Here is a 19040-nt window from a genome sequence, read left to right as displayed (position 1 = left end):
AGTTCGAGTCATGCTCCATTGGAAGCACGTGCCTTTAACAGCCTTCAGAAGTATGTGTCTTTATTTCCCAACTCTCAGGCACGCAGACTGTTTATGCTGTTTAGGCTAAACATGTTTAAAACGAAGGATCGCCTCCGATCATGGAGGAGCTTTGCCCATCTAAGCCCGGAATGTAGGTTATGTGCAAAAGGTCCTGAATCACTAAAACACCTAGTTTTATTTTGCACCAAATTGAGATCTGAGAGGACCATACACTTGGGACCATGGAGCTTAGCCCACCCATCATTGTGTGCGGATGAGTGGTGGAGTTCAATGTATCAAGGAACCGATCTAAAATTAATTCTGCCTCTAATAAGACTGCTGGAAACCATAGAAGCACGTTTATTGTCATTAGGGGAAAGCATTTCGGGGAATGGAGCCAGTGGTTGAAGGACCAAACATGAAAAGAGAGGAGAAAGCTGTAATGAGGGAAGGAACTTGAATGGGGCAAGGGAAATTTGATGAAGATGTGTGGATGTTTTGCGTTAGATTTTTAAAGGTTTGTAAAAAAAAAAAAAAAAAAAAAAAAAATATTGCTTTTGTCTAGGGTGGTAGACTACTAGGGTGATGGCCCTGGCGTCCAGGTAATTTCTCCTTTGTCTATGGTGGTAGACTACTAGAGTGATGACCCTGGCTTCCAGGTAATTTCACCTTTGTCTATGGTGGTAGACTTCTAGGGTGATGGCCCTGGCTTCTAGAAAATTTCGCTTGTGTCTAGGGTGGTAGATTACTAGGGTGATGGCCCTGGCTTCCAGGTTATTTTGCTTTTGTCTAGGGTGGTAGAATACTAGGGTGATGGCCCTGGCTTCCAGGTAATTTCACCTTTGTCTACGGTGGTAGACTGCTAGGGTGATGAGCCTATCTTCCAGCTAATTTCACCTTTGTCTACGGTGGTAGACTAGTAGGGTGATGGCCCTGGCTTCCAGGTAATTTCTCCTTTGTCTACGGTGGTAGACTACTAGGGTGATGAGCCTGGCTTCCAGGTAAGTTCACCTTTGTCTAGGGTGGGAGACTACTAGGGTTATGGCCCTGGCTTCCAGGTAATGTCACCTTTGTCTATGGTGGTAGACTACTAGGGTGATGAGACTGGATTCCAGGTAATTTCACCTTTGTCTTGGGGGGTAGACTAGTAGGGTGATGAGCCTGGCTTCCAGGTAATTTCACCTTTGTCTACGGTGGTAGGCTCCTATGGTGATTACCATGGATTCCAGGTAATTTCACCTTTGTCTACGGTAGTAGACTAGTAGGGTGATGACCCTGGCTTTTAGGTAATTTCACTTTTGTCTCCGGTGGTAGACTAGTAGGGTGATGAGCCTTGCTTCCAGGTAATTTCACCTTTGTCTACGGTGGTAGACTAGTAGGTTGATGAGCCTGGATTCCAGGTAAATTCACCTTTGTCTACGGTGGTAGACTAGTAAGGTGATGGCCCTGGCTTCCAGGTAATTTCACCTTGGTCTACGGTGGTAGACTACTATGGTGATGACCCTGGCTTCCAGGTAATTTCACCTTTGTCTAGGGTGGTAGACTACTAGGGTGATGGCCCTGGCTTCCAGGTAATTTCACCTTTGTCTATGGTGGTAGACTACTACGGTGATGAGCCTGGATTCCAGGTAATTTCAACTTTGTCTAGGGAGGTAGACTAGTACGGTGATGAGCCTGGCTTCCAGGTAATTTCACCTTTGTCTACGGTAGTAGACTAGTAGGGTGATGACCCTGGCTTTTAGGTAATTTCACTTTTGTCTCCGGTGGTAGACTAGTAGGGTGATGACCCTGGCTTTCAGGTAATTTCGCTTTCGTCTAGGGTGGTAGACTACTAGGGTGATGGCCGTGGCTTCCAGGTAATTTCGCTCTTGTCTAGGGTGGTAGACTAGTAGGGTGATGACCCTGGCTTCCAGGAAACTTCACCTTTGTCTCAGGCCCTCGCAGTCTCGTGGCACGGTCCCCACGACCACCACCTTGTCACGTATGTCTCTCCGCATGGCATGCTTCCTTTGGTGGGGGGGTTCTTCCTGTTTTGAGCTCAATAGACCCCATCAGGCTGGGGTCCCACCTGCTCTGCAAGCACAGTGAGATCTGGCTCTGTACATGTTGGTTTTCTAAGCCGCATTTCCTGCACCTTGCCTTTGGATGTGCCTCCTGGCATATTCTGTCTGTTTCAACTTCCAGGTCACTTACAAAGTGGTGATTTCAAGTGGAATGGAATTTTAAAGATGGCCACCGCGTGGCTTTACCATTCGGTAATTCCTCCCCTTTTCCAGCAGTAATTCCGACAAAAATTTGAGGATTTACCGAATTTCAATGATTTCTGGTCCCAATTCGGCAAGCAGAATAGCAGTTACTGTCGATATTTGGGTCACACTTCCGTGGCCTCGTAATTTGGCGCTAATTCCACTGGTTCCCACGGAAGTTACGCTAAATCCACCACGCAGAGTTAACGCCATCTTTAACGCCAACCATGTGACGGGGCCCAATGTGCGATACAGTAACCTGTTTGCTTCATGTACGAAAACATGACCGATTCAGCAAGAAAAACAACACGTTTTTGTGTGTCAAATAAGCACGCTCTGCATTAAATTAATAGTTTAAACTGTTTTTATGCGACCGCAGTAGTCTTGAAAGAATTCCTGGATGTGGGTAGTAGTTAACTGGTAATTTGTGCGGGATTTCTGCTTGAAAATGCCCCTATCATAGTTCCTATACCCAGAGTGTAAGAGGGTCACCCAAATGAAGCATCACCTCTTTGTTTTATTTATTCATTGGTTATTTGTAGTGTTTCGAGGCGCAACAACGCAGGGGGGAAGGGAAACAGAAAGGACAATCAGGGAAGCGATTATACTAGGCCTTGCGACATTCAGATTGTGCAAGTGCAGTGACGAGAAGTGCAGAGGGAAGCGGGTATGTGCTTGAGCAGCACCCCCCCCTTCCTGTTAAATAGCTTCCCATTTAATGCCCCACCATAGGCAAGAGGGTGGTAAGTAGTCTGGTGTTTAGGAAGCCCCAGCGGGACCTACTGTGCTGTGTCGTCTGCCCCTCAGATGGGGTGTGGGAGGGGAGTTGTCTCCAGTGCCTCTCAGGGTTGGGGAGGCAACAGCAGGGGCACAGGCCGGAAATAGGGCAGTCCGCATACACGCACTACCCACAGGCGAGTCCAGGGAGTGGCCTGTGGTGGCACGTGCTACCCCTGGAATCTGATTGGCCACCCCGGGTGCCAGCCCATTATCCAAAGCTATGATCGCGGGAGTGCTCATACTGCATGCCACCCAGGATCATGCAGTGCCCCACTTGGGCCACCACAGGGCCACCACAGACCAGAGTCTGGACACGCCACTGGTATTACCCCTCTCGGCTACATGCTGTATTGGTATACAGTGGGCCAGCTGGTGCCCGCAGTGGGATCCCCATGGGCACGGCTCTCTAGCCCATGCCAAGGACCAGCACTTGACTGGATTACATGCACAGAGGCATGGAGGTGTATGCCCACTTTTCTCTTGGCAGGTGTGTAGCAAAGCTTTCCATGTCATGATCAACGTGCAATGCATACATTGGGCATGTAATGAGCATACAGCATAACGCACGCACTGCGCAGCCGCGACAAGCAATGGAACCATGGTTATAGGCACTGCTTTGACCTTGCAGCACCTGTGTGCTAATCTGAAACGTTGTGTACATTTCATGTGTATACGCATTATTGCTAGTTAAAGACCTGGGGCTCGTACCCCCAGAAATGTGCATTAAATCAGCGTTTCAAATGTGGCAAAGATGGAGGTCTCCTGTGGTCCATAGAGCCCAAGACTCGACGCGTGGTGGGCATAGCTACCCGTTGCATTCTAGAAAGTGGCGGCAGCAGACGCAGCCTGGAGAAGTGCCAGTGCTGAAAGTGTATGTACTATGCACGCCAGCCTGGAGAAGTGCCAGTGCTGAAAGTGTATGTATTATGCACGCCAGCCTGGAGAAGTGCCAGTGCTGAAAGTGTATGCATTATGCACGCCAGCCTGGAGAAGTGCCAGTGCTGAAAGTGTATGCATTATGCACGCCAGCCTGGAGAAGTGCCAGTGCTGAAAGTGTATGCATTATGCACGCCAGCCTGGAGAAGTGCCAGTGCTGAAAGTGTATGCATTATGCACGCCAGCCTGGAGAAGTGCCAGTGCTGAAAGTGTATGCATTATGCACGCCAGCCTGGAGAAGTGCCAGTGCTGAAAGTGTATGCATTATGCACGCCAGCCTGGAGAAGTGCCAGTGCTGAAAGTGTATGCATTATGCACGCCAGCCTGGAGAAGTGCCAGTGTAAAAGTGTATGCATTATGCACGCCAGCCTGGAGAAGTGCCAGTGTAAAAGTGTATGTATTATGCACGTCAGCCTGAAGAAGTGCCAGTGCTGAAAGTGCATGTATTATGCACGCCAGCCTGGAGAAGTGCCAGTGCTGAAAGTGTATCTACTATGCACGCCAGCCTGGAGAAGTGCCAGTGCTGAAAGTGTATGTATTATGCACTTCAGCCTGGAGAAGTGCCAGTGCTGAAAGTGTATGTATTATGCACGCCAGCCTGGAGAAGTGCCAGTGTAAAAGTGTATGCATTATGCACGCCAGCCTGGAGAAGTGCCAGTGTAAAAGTGTATGCATTATGCACGCCAGCCTGGAGAAGTGCCAGTGCTGAAAGTGTATGTATTATGCACGTCAGCCTGGAGAAGTGCCAGTGCTGAAAGTGTATGTATTATGCACTCCAGCCTGAGAAGTGCGAGTGTAAAAGTGTATGCATTATGCACACGTACAAAGAGAATTTATGTTAATCTTTATTTATTTTTATTTATTTGCATTTGTTAAGCGCACTTGCAACCCAAAAGGCATCGAGGCGCTGTTACAGAGGATACACAGATTTACGGGTGCCAGAAGGCTCTTAGTTACAGAGGATACACAGATTTAGGATTACATACAGGTGGCAGAAGGCTCTTAGTTACAGAGGATACACAGATTTAAGATTATATACGGGTGCCACAAGGCTCTTAGTTACAGAGGATACACAGATTTAAGATTACATACGGGTGCCAGAGGCTCTTAGTTACAGAGGATACACAGATGTAAGATTACATACGGGTGTCAGAAGGCTCTTAGTTACAGAGGATACACAGATTTAGGATTACATACAGGTGCCAGAGGCTCTTAGTTACAGAGGATACACAGATTTAGGATTACATACAGGTGCCAGAAGGCTCTTAGTTACAGAGGATACACAGATTTAGGATTACATACAGGTGCCAGAAGGCTCTTAGTTACAGAGGATACACAGATTTAGGATTACATACGGGTGCCAGAGGCTCTTAGTTACAGAGGATACACAGATTTAGGATTACATACGGGTGCCAGAGGCTCTTAGTTACAGAGGATACACAGATTTAAGATTACATACGGGTGCCAGAAGGCTCTTAGTTACAGAAGATACACAGATTTAAGATAACATACGGGTGCCAGAGGCTCTTAGTTACAGTGGATACACAGATTTAAGATTACACACGGGTGCCAGAAGGCTCTTAGTTACAGAGGATACACAGATTTAGGATTACACACGGATGCCAGAAGGCTCTTAGTTACAGAGGATACACAGATTTAGGATTACATACGGGTGCCAGAAGGCTCTTAGTTACAGAGGATACACAGATTTAAGATTACACACGGGTGCCAGAAGGCTCTTAGTTACAGAGGATACACAGATTTAGGATTACATACGGGTGCCAGAAGGCTCTTAGTTACAGAGGATACACAGATTTAGGATTACATACAGGTGCCAGAAGGCTCTTAGGTGCCAGAGGCTCTTAGTTACAGAGGATACACAGATTTAAGATTACACACGGGTGCCAGAAGGCTCTTAGTTACAGAGGATACACAGATTTAAGATTACACACGGGTGCCAGAAGGCTCTTAGTTACAGAGGATACACAGATTTAGGATTACACACGGATGCCAGAAGGCTCTTAGTTACAGAGGATACACAGATTTAGGATTACATACGGGTGCCAGAAGGCTCTTAGTTACAGAGGATACACAGATTTAGGATTACATACAGGTGCCAGAAGGCTCTTAGGTGCCAGAGGCTCTTAGATACAGAGGATACACAGATTTAAGATTACACACGGGTGCCAGAAGGCTCTTAGTTACAGAGGATACACAGATTTAAGATTACACACGGGTGCCAGAAGGCTCTTAGTTACAGAGGATACACAGATTTAGGATTACACATGGATGCCAGAAGGCTCTTAGTTACAGAGGATACACAGATTTAGGATTACATACGGGTGCCAGAAGGCTCTTAGTTACAGAGGATACACAGATTTAAGATTACACACGGGTGCCAGAAGGCTCTTAGTTACAGAGGATACACAGATTTAGGATTACATACGGGTGCCAGAAGGCTCTTAGTTACAGAGGATACACAGATTTAGGATTACATACGGGTGCCAGAAGGCTCTTAGTTACAGAGGATACACAGATTTAAGATTACACACGGGTACCAGAAGGCTCTTAGTTACAGAGGATACACAGATTTAGGATTACATACGGGTGCCAGAAGGCTCTTAGTTACAGAGGATACACAGATTTAGGATTACATACAGGCAGGGGAGTTGCTAGGTCTGGAAAAGACCCGGGGCTATGCTGATGTCGGAACTGTTGGGACTGGGGGCTAGCTAGTCTTTTGGCTGTAGCTCCTGAGATTCTATCCGGGGCTACAAACAAAAGATCAGGGGCTATAGCCCCCTTAGCCTCCCCCCTAGCAACGCCCCTGCATACAGGTGCCAGAAGGCTCTTAGTTACAGAGGATACACAGATTTAGGATTACATACAGGTGCCAGAAGGCTCTTAGTTACAGAGGATACACAGATTTAGGATTACATACAGGTGCCAGAAGGCTCTTAGTTACAGAGGATACACAGATTTAGGATTACACACGGGTGCCTGAGGCTCTTAGTTACAGTATTGGCAGGCATATAAGCAATGGAGGATACAGATTTGAGTCACACAAAGAGTCTGGTTTTGATCGCCTTACGAAAGGCTAGGTGGGACTCAATGAGTCTTCGGTGAGGAGGCAGGGCGTTCCAGTGCGTGGCTGCTAAGGTGGGGAAGCTGGAGCCACCAGCCCGCACTTCTGTGAGGTAGGCGTAACAATGGTGTTGGAGTAGATGGATCTGCGCGTTCTTGTGGCGGAGTGCCTGGTGATTCTGTTAGTCAGGTAGGGGGGGCAAGTTCGTGAAGGCATTTGTGGGTGAGAGCAAGAGTTTTAAAGACAATTCTTTCTTTAACCGGGAGCCAGTGTACTTGCCTTCTGATTTCGGAGATGTGGTTTCTCCTTGCAGTGCCGGTGACTGCCCTTAGTGCATTGTTCTGGACTAGCTGAAGTTTGGCAAGGTTTTTGTTGGAAGTCCCGACGAGAAGGGCATTACAGTAGTCAAGTCTTGACCCGATGATTGCCCTGGCAATCGTGAGGCAGCTTTGACGGGCCAAGAAGGGCCTGGGTGCGTTGAGGACTTTGGTGTAATAGGCTGAAGAGGCGGCGATGGCATTGACCTGTCTGTCCATTGACAGGTCAGAGTCAAGGTAGACTCCGAGTGTCTTAACATGGTTTGAGACCTTAATTGGAATATTGTCAATAGTGAAGGAGGCGTATTGTTCTCCAAGATTGCTGAGAGTCAAGGGTGAGCCAATAAGGAGGACTTATTGACAAACCTCTTCCCAGTGAGCGCACTGAGCAGACTGGCGGGGCGGGGGTTGAGGGGGGGCCTGGTCATCTGCAGGAGCGCACCATGTACTGGGAGTTTAAAGAGAGGTTGTCCCGGAAGGGTTCACGTGTGAACGTCTAAGAGAATCACAGGACCTGCTGCAAAGCCCGGTGTGCACTTCTAACCAGAAACCACAGTGACATTTCCCTTAGGGCCCCCCTTAATTAGACCTCTATGGGGTCACCCCATATTCGAGTGAGGAAGAGGAGGAGCAGCAGGAGGCGAAACATGAGGAGGCAGAGATGAAGGGCCAGCAGGAAGGGGAACAGGAGGGGGCATAGATGGGGGAGCTAAGAGGAGGTGGAACACACAGAGGTAAAGATGGGGTGTCAGCAGTAAGGGGAAAAGGAGGAGGCATAGATGGGGGAGTTAAGAGGAGGTGAAACACAGGCAAAGATGGGGGTCAGCAGGAAGGGGAACAGGAGGAGGCATAGATGGGGGAGTTAAGACGAGGTGGAACACACAGAGGTAAAGATGGGGGGTCAGCAGGAAGGGGAACAGGAGGAGGCATAGATGGGGGAGTTAAGAGGATGTGGAACACACAGAGGTAAAGATGGGGGTCAGCAGGAAGGGGAACAGGAGGAGGCATAGATGGGGGAGTTAAGAGGATGTGGAACACACAGAGCTAAAGATGGGGGGGGTCAGCAGGAAGAGGGACAGGAGGAGGCATGGATTGGGGAGTTAAGAGGAAGAGGAACACACAGAGGTTAAGATGGGGGGTCAGCAGGAAGGTGAACAGGAGCCAGAGAAAGAGAGCCAGCATGATGGGGAACAGGAGGAGGCATAGATTGGGGAGTCAACCAGAGGTGGAACACATGGAAGCAAAGATGGAGGGTTAGCAGGAAGCAAAACTGGAGCTAGAAAAGGAATATTGGGTGCTTTGTTCATGGTTTTTTGTATTTCTTTTATTGGGCGTGCTACTGGGCTATATATAATTCCTCCCGTGTGTGCTGGGAATATTGGCACTCCATATGTTTTTGATTGCAATACTGTTGCTACCTCGGTGGGTTCTGTGGAGGATATTGTTCCTCTACTTTTTTGTTGGCAATTGTGTTACTCTCTTTGCTTTGTTGATGGAAGTATTATTAGTCCCAATTTTTTTTTGGGTCTATTTTCCTATTTAGGGAATAACCATGACTTCCTTTGCATTTTGCTATATGTGTTATTGCTTCTTCATGTTGTGTGTTGGGAGCATCGTTACTGGGTGCCTCATCACGAGTTCGGCGGTATCCCGACTCAAATACCTCCCAACTTTATTTGCGTTAGCGCCAACCCATGAAGCGATATTACTACGGGATAACGGGTTGGGTGCTAACCGTTACTCCCCATTCCCCATAAGGCCAATTGGACTCAATGGGGAATTTTCAGCGTAATTACTGTGCAGTAATACTGCCGGTGGTAATTGCACCAAAAATGAGCATTTTTCCAGCGTGCTAACTCTGAGCTGGGGGTAAACACGAGAGACTCAAGATCGGGAAGAGCGGTAAATACAGCAGTAACACCGTTACCACCACATTTAAGGGTTACCGGCCAACTCGTGATGAGGCAAAATAGCCCGTACTCTGTAACACCGTTTTTTGGGGGGATACCACAACTGGCTGCTTTTGTTGGGAGACGTGTGGATTTTTAGTTACATGCATTATCACTCTTTATGTTACATTGTATTTCTTTTGTTTTTGTGTGATTGGGAGTATCCTTATATTGTTATTTCCTTTGTCATGTTCATTACATCATATACTTCATGTTGTGTGCTGAAAGTATTATCCCTCCCTTTTGTTAGTTCGAGATCTTCATTATTGTTTGTTTATGTTACTGTATTCTTAGGTCAGATGTTTCATTGGGTTACAGTTTTTTTTTTATTATTGGTCGTCTTGTTCCTAAATATTTGCTAGTATTTTCACTCTGTTTTGAGTCTGTCGTCACTCGCTGCTTCCGGCTGGGAGTATTAGTCTGGTTCTCATTGCCTTCGCCTTAGGCAAGAACCTGAATGTGTGGTTGGGGCGCTCAGGGAAGGCAGGCGTAGACTCGGGGTTCTCTCCTGGATGAACGCGTTCCTTACCTGTATCTCTCACTTGCAGACCTGCCCCCTTGGAAGCCTTTCGTCAGCGGGTGAACACCTGGCAGCCACTCTCCAGGTAAATGCATTGACTTTGAGAATAGTGGGAGTGGCCTTAAGACTTAAGAGTGAAGATATCATTTGTTGGCTTGGTGGACACTTGTTTTTGGACACCACCAATCAGAAGGGTCTGTGTGAAATGACCTTGTCTGCTGAGCCAGTGGGACGGGGTGTTGCACGGCCCTTTGGGGCAGATATTAGACATTGGTGGAAGAGGGAAACCCAGAGGCCAATCACAGTAAAGCCTTGGCACTATAGTGAGTCACAGGAGGGCAATCACTGGGGCGCGGCACTACTGACCCCCAGTGGCCGCTTGCTGAGCTGACAGAGGAAGCAGTCAGATGCATTTGCAACAGTGATCCTAAGTGGCCAATCAGGGATGGCATTCCCTGAAGTCCCAGGGTGAGAACTATGGGCCCGATTCATGGAATTTTTTTGCACGGTTCAAAGTGACTTCACCATGGTTCAAAGTGACTTGGAACCGTACAAAGTGTATTTTTGCAGTGCAGGGTCCGTGCAAAGTCATTTGGTACTTCAAAAATGACTATGCACTGACTTTGCTCGGACTTTGCACTGCAAAAATACACGTTGCATGGTTTCATGAATTAGGGTTTATGTCAGTAGTGCAAAGTCACTTTTCAGCAGTGCAAAGTCCCTTTGAACCGTGCAAAAAATTAATGAATCGGGCCCTGTGTGTCCCTGGTGTGGAGATTGGGAAGTTTGGGAGTCCTGGAGCCTCTGTCGCATTCCTGGCCTCTACGTGCCTGGTGCCCGACAGGCGAGGAAGGGCTAGAAACGATAAAAGGGAGGCTACATTAAAAGAAGGCATGTCACCCATCCTTCCGCCAGCGACTTCTGAGGAGCAATGCCGTGCAAAGGAATAATTTCCCTCTCTCTTTGAACGAGGGCCTTTGCATATCTAAGGCCTTTTTTCCTGTTCCTGTCATTCCCCAGGGCAGGGAGGTGGGCCGTGAAGATCGGAAGCCCGCAGTGAGGTGAACTTTGCCTTCATAAGGAAGACAGCCGCAGAGATGCAAAGACCTAAAGATGTGTACGAGAGTGCAAAAGTGCAGGACAAAAGGCAGCGGGCACATTGGTATGCCGCTTTGCGTATGCCGCCTTCTGCCATGCAGCATTTAATTTTCCTTGTGAACACTGCTAACCATGCGTGAATGGTAAGCAGTGTTCACAATTACAAATAAACGCTGGCAGCATCTACAATGGATCTCTATGGGGCCCGCCCGTTTTATGCTGGTGCATAAAGCTTGCGGACCCCATAGGGATCTCCAGCATTTGCGCCCGCATGAAACTGCATGCCAGCGCATACGGTGGAGTATGTGTATGGCGGAGAGGAGGGAAGCAGCAGAAATGGAAGTTGCGTACTGCCCCTTCTCTTGCCATACAAATGATTGAATAGGTGGCGTGGTGTGGATGGAAGGCGTTCAAGCCTTATGCAAAGGTTTTACGTCTTTTGTTCACTTTACACCACAATGAAAATTAGCTCTGGAGTGTTAGAACAGGGACAGGTGGGCAAGGATTTAAGACATTCCAGCAAAGTGCCATTTTGGCATCCCCCCTTACTGTGAGGAGAGAGTTAATGATTATTTTAGGAGCAGCATGTTGCCCCCCCAGTGCACTTATACTGCAATGGCTTCTGCTTGCCTTATTGTACCACCGGCCCCAGGGTCTGACACATTTGAATTCTTCTAGTGTGAAAATACAGCAGGAAAGGCAATGGGGAGCTATGGTAAGACAGAGGTCACTGAGGTAAACACACTTGAGGGCATGAGCCCATTACAGCATTGGGGTAGAGTCTTTAGCAGACTGGAGGTTCTGACATCACGTGTATTTGGTATATTGACTGTGTATCTCACAATGAATTCTTCTCTTCTCTCAACCCAGGGACGGCCCGTCCTCGCCGGAGCAATGGCAGCGCGTCTACAGCCGGTGCTCGGCCAATGAGGTGCATCACATCAAGCTTGGCGAGAGCAAGTTCTTTGGGGAGTACGAGGGCAAGAGCTTCACCTACGCTTCGTTCCATGCCCACAAAAAGTAGGTCCACTCCCCCTAACGCTTGACTTCCACAAATTCGACAAATAGGTCTGCTCCCGTTGTCTAGAATGAGGCTGCTCTCAATGTCAGGATTCATCCGCGTACACAAAAAGTAGGCGCGCGCCTCATATCTCTATGAAACACCACACAAAAGAATTAGGCCACTCCCACTGTCTGCGTACTAATGAGATGATCCGCTCCTCACTGTTTCCTCCCCGATTGCTTGTAGATCCCTTGCTGCCAAATTGCCCAATGCCCCCTGTTTCTCTGCTTCCCTCACCGTCCCTTCTTCCCCTTATGATTGTGAAGCGCTCCGTTGCTTCCCGAAGCTAGGCCTGTGCTCAATAAATACGATAATAATTCTAAAAAATAATAATAAATGTGCTATTTCAAAAGTAGTGCCACATAGGTTGACAGATACTACAGTCCTGTCTGAGATAGTTAATGTTTTTATAAGTTTTATTTTTTTATTTGTTTTTTATTGTTTATTTTAGTTTATTATCAAACTTTTAACACATTTGTTAAGTTTCACATTATTTCCTTATGAAGAAAAAGAAAGGGGAGGCATAGTTCCATTTAAAAGGAAATAAAGGAAAGAGTACAATTGTCATTTCGATGTCTTTATTTTAAAAATGGTAACATTTGCATGCTTTTGTCCCATTCATCATCAGTCGATCAATGGTCGATCGATCAACCTGATTTTCTTTAATCTGGATTGTCAAGTTCATTTCTTAATGTCTCCAAAAGGTCAATACCGGCACATACCATACATATTTATGACCTTCTAAAAACATCAGCCACCATTTGTCAGATGTTAAGGCTCGATACTGCTCCATGTGCTTTCCAAGGAATATTGACGTTGCGGCAGTTGCTTTTTAGCAATGCAATAGTAGATGTTTCACAGTTTCTAGACTGTTCTGGGTGTTACGCAGCCAGCAGTGCCCATTCTTCTCTCCACGTCTTCCAGTCCTAAGACGATATTCATTGGTCTGATATACATTTAGTCTTGTTCTCGGCAGTAAGTCTCGATGTAATTGAATTGGAAATTGCTGCTTTTTTATAATATCACACCAACTTTTTTTTTATATATGTGGTTGCTGCAACAGTGTTACTAAAATTGTGCTGCCACAAGCACAATACTAACAAAACGATTTGAAAAGTAACAACAGCAGCCGCGCAACCAATTCACACTGATTTTTAATTGTTTAAATTCATTTCAAGTATTTAAAATTATGTCGATTGTAACATATTTTAATATTTCCAGTAAATTAACAGCCTATTGATGAATTCCATTTTCATAAATCATGGTTGATAAACAACTTAAAGGTATTTTGTTTCTCAAAGTCTATATCCAAGAAAACTATTTTAGCTCCTCACTATTTTAGTTCCTCGGATCTCTTGCTCATTTTGTTTCTCTTGGTTACACCTTGCCTATATGTGATGTGCGGTGTTCCATTACAACCAAAAGTATAAATTGCTGAATTTTAATTAAACATGTTTGTGTAACAACTACATAGGTCTTATCTAACCAATACACCATCTCCAATTTCGCAGTTTATATCTCACAATTTGCCAATATCTCGTCTCCAAATTGATGGTCTTTCTATCTCAGTTTGCCGACATGTGTTTCATGCAATGTGATCTTTAGTATTCCAGGATCTGTAGTGAGCTTTGTCAGGGCATTGCACGTCTATTTTAAAAGTGAGGGAGTGTGAAGAAGAAGAAAGAGGAAGCACAAAAAGAAAATTATGTGCATATTTAATTACATTTTTTCATTATTTCACAGATAATAAAAAGTGATTTTATGCTTTGGTAACATTTATACATGTTATGTTACCTCAAGTGTATTATCAACACTTTGAAAGATTTTAGATGGTCTTCTTCAGTAGCCAATTTTCAATGTTTCACCAAAACTGCATAAACATTTCTTCCATACATCATTGTTGACTGTTATATGCACTAGAAGTTGTAAAAACAGTGTAACCTTTAATGTATGACTTGTATGTTTGTTTGCATCAGTTAAACAGTCATGTTCTAACTTGATTATTCTATACTGGCTTTTCATCTGGCTTACCTATTTATTTTATGCCGTGTCTCATAGCGTGGTGGACGGCTTTGCAATGGTGATCTTGTTAGATTGTTTTTTTGTCTTTTGATACAGCAACCTCCTTCAGTTCATGGACATGGAAAGGGGACATTGAGCTACAAAGTTTCTAAGTTCTAGTTTGGCCATCTTTGAACTAAATAGCTTCCTCATGTCAGAGTAATAACTACCCTCTCTAAATACAGGGATTATGTGTTAAGTTACATGCCTCATTAATCGTTTTGACTTTGTAAACGTCGCTCTTTTGACTCATCCTTTCTTATAAATGTGTGCTTATTATAATCAAATATTCATTCTAACTCATTACACCTGTCAGCAATTTTCATTCATCGATCATCTAAACAAAAGTGTGTTCCACATGATTACAAACATATTTCTCAGTCAGTTCAAAAATGCTTCAATGATTACCTTAGAGTGTTCAGTACTATTCCATGTAATTCCAACAGTATAATGTACACACACTATTCATTTTTATCGAACTCATATTTGTAATATTTTCAAAAATACTTCACCTTCACTTTCCATTATGTACAACAATGTCAGACTTCTCATACGCACATAGTTTGTTGCATATAACATTATGTGTCAAGGTCGAAAAGAATATAGATCATGATTCATGTCTAAACCATCTTCAGTCGATCTGAAATCAAACATATATGTTGCTTCCTTTTGTCTCAGTATAGCTTCCCAGTTTGCACCTCTCAGATAACTTTCCAGTTTTTCTATCCCACAGAATCTTAATTCTTCCACAGATTCTCCTCGTGTTCTATTGCCCAATGTGCTGCCATCGGTGGTCGCCTGTCTTTCGTTTTGAATCCTCTTACATGTACATAAATCCGCTACTTCAGTGGTCTTACTGTGCTTCCTATGTGCATTTTTAGCAAATACATGTCATTCCATAATGTACAAAATTACTCATGCAATTGATGCATTGATTAATGAATACTCTTTTATTGTTTGTCTCTGTAAACTACACTTTATTATTGTCCCACACTTGAAAGAATCCTTTTTCGTTTTGCACACCCACCTGTCTATGTTCTGTTCTGTGATTGTATTATCCAGACACTTGGTGCAGGTAGATTAAACGTTTTGTATTTTTAAGCACTAGCCCGCTCCGGTCAGTTGGGATCCAACTGTAAGGGGGCCACCTTGACAACTCTGACATTACCTGAAGTGTTTGGATGAGGCGGTCTCTGCTCATTTTGACCCTGTTATCCCCCCTTTGCCTGCTGACACAGGTACGGCGTGTGCCTGATCGGAGTGTGCCGGGAGGAGAAGAGCAACATCCTGCTGAACCCAGGCCCCTGCCACATCATGGCTGCCTCCGACACCTGCTTCTATATCCACATCTCCAAGGAGGAGAACTCAGCCTTCGTCTTCAAGCAGCAGGAGCACCTCCACAAGACAGGCCTCCCTAAGTCGGCCTACCATGGCCTGACGCGCCTGCCCGTCCACAGTATCATCGCCAGTATGGGTGAGTATGTGCAGGGCTGAATGCTGGGAGTACTGAACCATTCTCAAGTTGTGGAGGCAAAATAATGCCCTTGCGGACTACCTTCAAAGACTGCCTCCTACAGGTGGGGGGTGATTATGACCTTCACATCCCATCACGCCAGCGCTTACCTGAGTTTATTTATTTATTTATTTAGTCATTTATAGAGCACTCAAAGCCCGGAGGCAGCTAGCCATTGTATATCCCATCCACTCCATGTTTGCGTATTGTAACTGTCATGTAATGTTGGATACACAACTGTAGTGTAATCATAGTCTTCTTGTGTTGATGATGTGTCATCACTCTATCACTCGGCCACCCTACTATAAGGCCTAGCGGGATCTCGACCAAATGTCACTGATTGCTTTTTTTGTTTTGCTAATTTTATTGCGCATATTAAGGGCGATTGCCACCAATGCAGCTCTAAAGTGCTAAGAAGGAGGTGGGAGAGCAGAATTGTTGAAGTAGGAGGGGCACTGCTGACAAAGCGGTGGTTTGAAGGCTGCCGGCGGAATAAAATACCCGTTTTAATTTAGCTAGCGGTAGCTCACCTGAGGGCATCAAAGCGCTGTAATAACAGTTGTTATCATTACCCACCACGTCGTGCTCAATTATCGACCTAGGAAGGATGAAAGGCTGAGCTGGCCCTGCCAGCATTCGGACCTACAGCAGGCCACGTACCAGTGTCAGAAACGAGTGCATAGCTCGCTGGGCTATCTGACTGGCTGCATATAGTGTAGGTACATTTTGAGTCAGGCACCAGGTGGAGAGAGTTCCACTGCCTGGGGCCATGCGTGTGCAGAAACTGTCCTCAAATGCGCGTGTAGTTCGCGGGGGAAGTGAAACAGCTGGTTTTGCTGAGAAGACCTTAATTATGTTCCCGCCAAGTGGTATTGTGAGAAATAAATGTCAGGTTCCTGGGAACCTGAATTCTTCTAGGATGGAGGTACTCAGGCGATTGCAAATAAACACACGAGCTGCCGGAAAAAGCTTCTCAAATTCTATTTAGGCAAATAGTTCTAACTTCTTACTTCAAGAGATAGTTTTGCATAATGCCACATGTGTTTAAAGAGAAACTTCTCACGGAGTTATGGAGCCAATTACAGTGACCTTACACATAGCTCTCAACTCACAGGCTTTGGCGGGTGTTACCCGCCTTGTGAAGAGCGGACTCACCCGCCAAGCCTCCTGCACGCCCATTCATTCCAATGCGCTCTCACCCGCCAAAAACAAAATCGGTGGTGCTTTCAAATGGTTGAGAGCTATGCCTTACGCCAGGTTGATGCCCCAACCTAAGAGGCGCTGGACAAGAAAACCTTTCGAAAACTCCTCCCGACTTCACATACAATCATTTCTTTTTGATTTTGATAATGCTCTGATCCAAATCTCACTTCAAACGTATAAGATTTGTTAAGAATAAGTCAATAAGTATTGTGGTTTCCTATATGCTCTTATAGAGTTCTAGGGATTGTCCTATAAATCCCACTAGGGTCTCGCGAGTTGCTATAAGGATCTGACTGGGCATGTTTGTATGGGTTCGAGCTGTATTGGACTTTTCATTGAACTCATGAGCCGGTAAACCACCTTTGAAGGATGATCGTCTGATTAGGATACGACACCTTCTGCCTTTCAAGCTCTCAGGACCTGTGCTGTGCAACTGCATCCGGTTGCTCTCGGCTGAGAGGGAGGGGTCACGTACACAGCGTGGCGTGCGTGCACTCTGCGGCCCCTGGACAGGAAGCAGGGCCGCGGAGAGCAGCTGTGATAGGAACAGGAAAGAGGCGCGCGTGCTGATTCAGGAGAGATCTAGGAGAGCAGGTATTTTTTTAATTTTTAAATTTTTTTTATTTGTTTCACAGATTTACATGGTTTTCCTTATTTTAAACCTTTAATCTGTTGTAGACAAAGTTTCAATTTTTTTTGTCTACCACCTTTCTGTAGTTCATCCAACTTTGTTATTCGTTCCGTTGTCTGTTTCACTCCAAGTCCTTCCAATTTTTTAAGTATTAAGATCACCATTGTTACAAGTGCTAAATTGATCTTCATTATTTCTCCTTCTATAAGGATCTTCCACCAGTCTTCCGCGCTCCTTGTGACATAGTTTCTAAGTAAATTGCCCAAACATTGCTCACGAGCTTCTCGTAGTCCTATGCAATGGAGTGTGAGATGTTTCAGGGTTTCTTTTTCTCCTTTGAGCTCACACACTCTACATATTGCGTCTCTGCTCATGACTTTCCTCCTTTGTAATATTTCTCCCGTTGGCAAGATGTTCAGTCTAAATCTTAGGAAGAGAGTTCGAAAGTACCAATTCGGGAATAAGGTCAAATAGCTCGGAATCTGGTTCAGTTTTCTCGGTTGTGCCCAGAAATCTTCATAGCCTTTGTATTTGCCGATGGTTTCCTGGGTTTCTATCCAGTCTGCCATTACAGATCATCTTCTGATTCGTTTAGGTTCACCAAAATCTCTCGGCACGCTTCTTGCCATTCTGTTAGTGTTGCATCTGTTTTTTCTTGTATTGCTTTGTTCAGCACTTTGAAACCTCCGGTTGTATTTTCTTCCAAGCATTTTCGATAGAAGGTTAGCGTTTTCCATATCACTATGGTTTTAAGCGAAGTTAATGCCAACTCTCTCCTTATCAACTCTATTGGCAAAGATTTGGGGAGTTGTAGCACTTTTCGCCAGAATTGGCCTTCTAGTGTTGACCATGTTTGTGTCGATATGGGTCTTGGTGATTCAACTCCATATGTCAGGGTGGGCACGACTTTCATCCTATAAAAAGTTACCAATGGTGTTAGGGTAAATCTGCAGTATCTTTTCATCAGGATTTTCCCTTGAGACGCTAAGTTGTTTGCTTTTCGTTTTAAACCTTCGATTCTTGGTTTTTCACTTTTGGTATTGTTTATGCAAACTCCCAGGCATGTCAGTGCCTCCACTTCCTGAATTTTTTTACCGTTCAGCAGCCAGCCTGACTTACTCATTTTGTTTTTTCTCCCTCCTGGGCGCAGCTTCAGGATCCTTGATTTTCCTGGATGAATTACCATGCTGTTTGTGTCCACGTAATGTTGCAACGCCGCCAGCTGTCTTTGTAGGCCTATTTGGGTCTGGTCCATAAGGACGATATCATCCGCATATAGTAGTCTCCCTATTGAGGTCCCTGCGATCTTTGGTGGAAAAGAGCGTATAAGTTTGAAGGAGTCCTCGATATCCGATGTATACAGGTTATAAAGTTCTGGTGCAAGGGGACACCCTTGTTTTAAACCCATTCTTATCGGAATTTGATCTGTCAGTGTTCCTGCTTTATCCAACCTGACTCTTATGCTTGTATCTGTGTATAGGTCTTTGATGTTCTCTACCAGTGTCTGCGGGCATTTCCAATTCTCCAGTTTCTCCCACAATTTGGCTCTTTTTATTGTGTCAAACGTTTTTGACTAATCGATAAAAGCTAAATAAATTTCTTGATTTTTGTTCCTTG

General features: G+C 45.3%; 1 protein-coding gene across 1 annotated transcript in view; it reads left to right on the top strand.

Annotated features, from left to right (window-relative positions):
• Nucleotides 1-19040, top strand: part of LOC138447847 (potassium channel subfamily T member 2-like) — a 1314520-nt gene that overhangs the window by 1119350 nt on the left and 176130 nt on the right. The window contains exons 16-18 of the mRNA XM_069604273.1: nt 9883-9939; nt 11823-11972; nt 15315-15550. Coding sequence (XP_069460374.1) covers nt 9883-9939; nt 11823-11972; nt 15315-15550 — 443 coding nt within the window. The remainder of the gene's footprint in view (nt 1-9882; nt 9940-11822; nt 11973-15314; nt 15551-19040) is intronic.

This window comes from Ambystoma mexicanum, chromosome 3q, assembly GCF_040938575.1.
Source record: "Ambystoma mexicanum isolate Mex_15411 chromosome 3q, UKY_AmexF1_1, whole genome shotgun sequence".
In the NCBI taxonomy this organism is placed as follows: Eukaryota; Metazoa; Chordata; class Amphibia; order Caudata; family Ambystomatidae; genus Ambystoma; species Ambystoma mexicanum.
The sequence above is the reverse complement of the archived record's forward strand: the minus strand, read 5'-3'. Positions and strand labels throughout refer to the sequence as shown.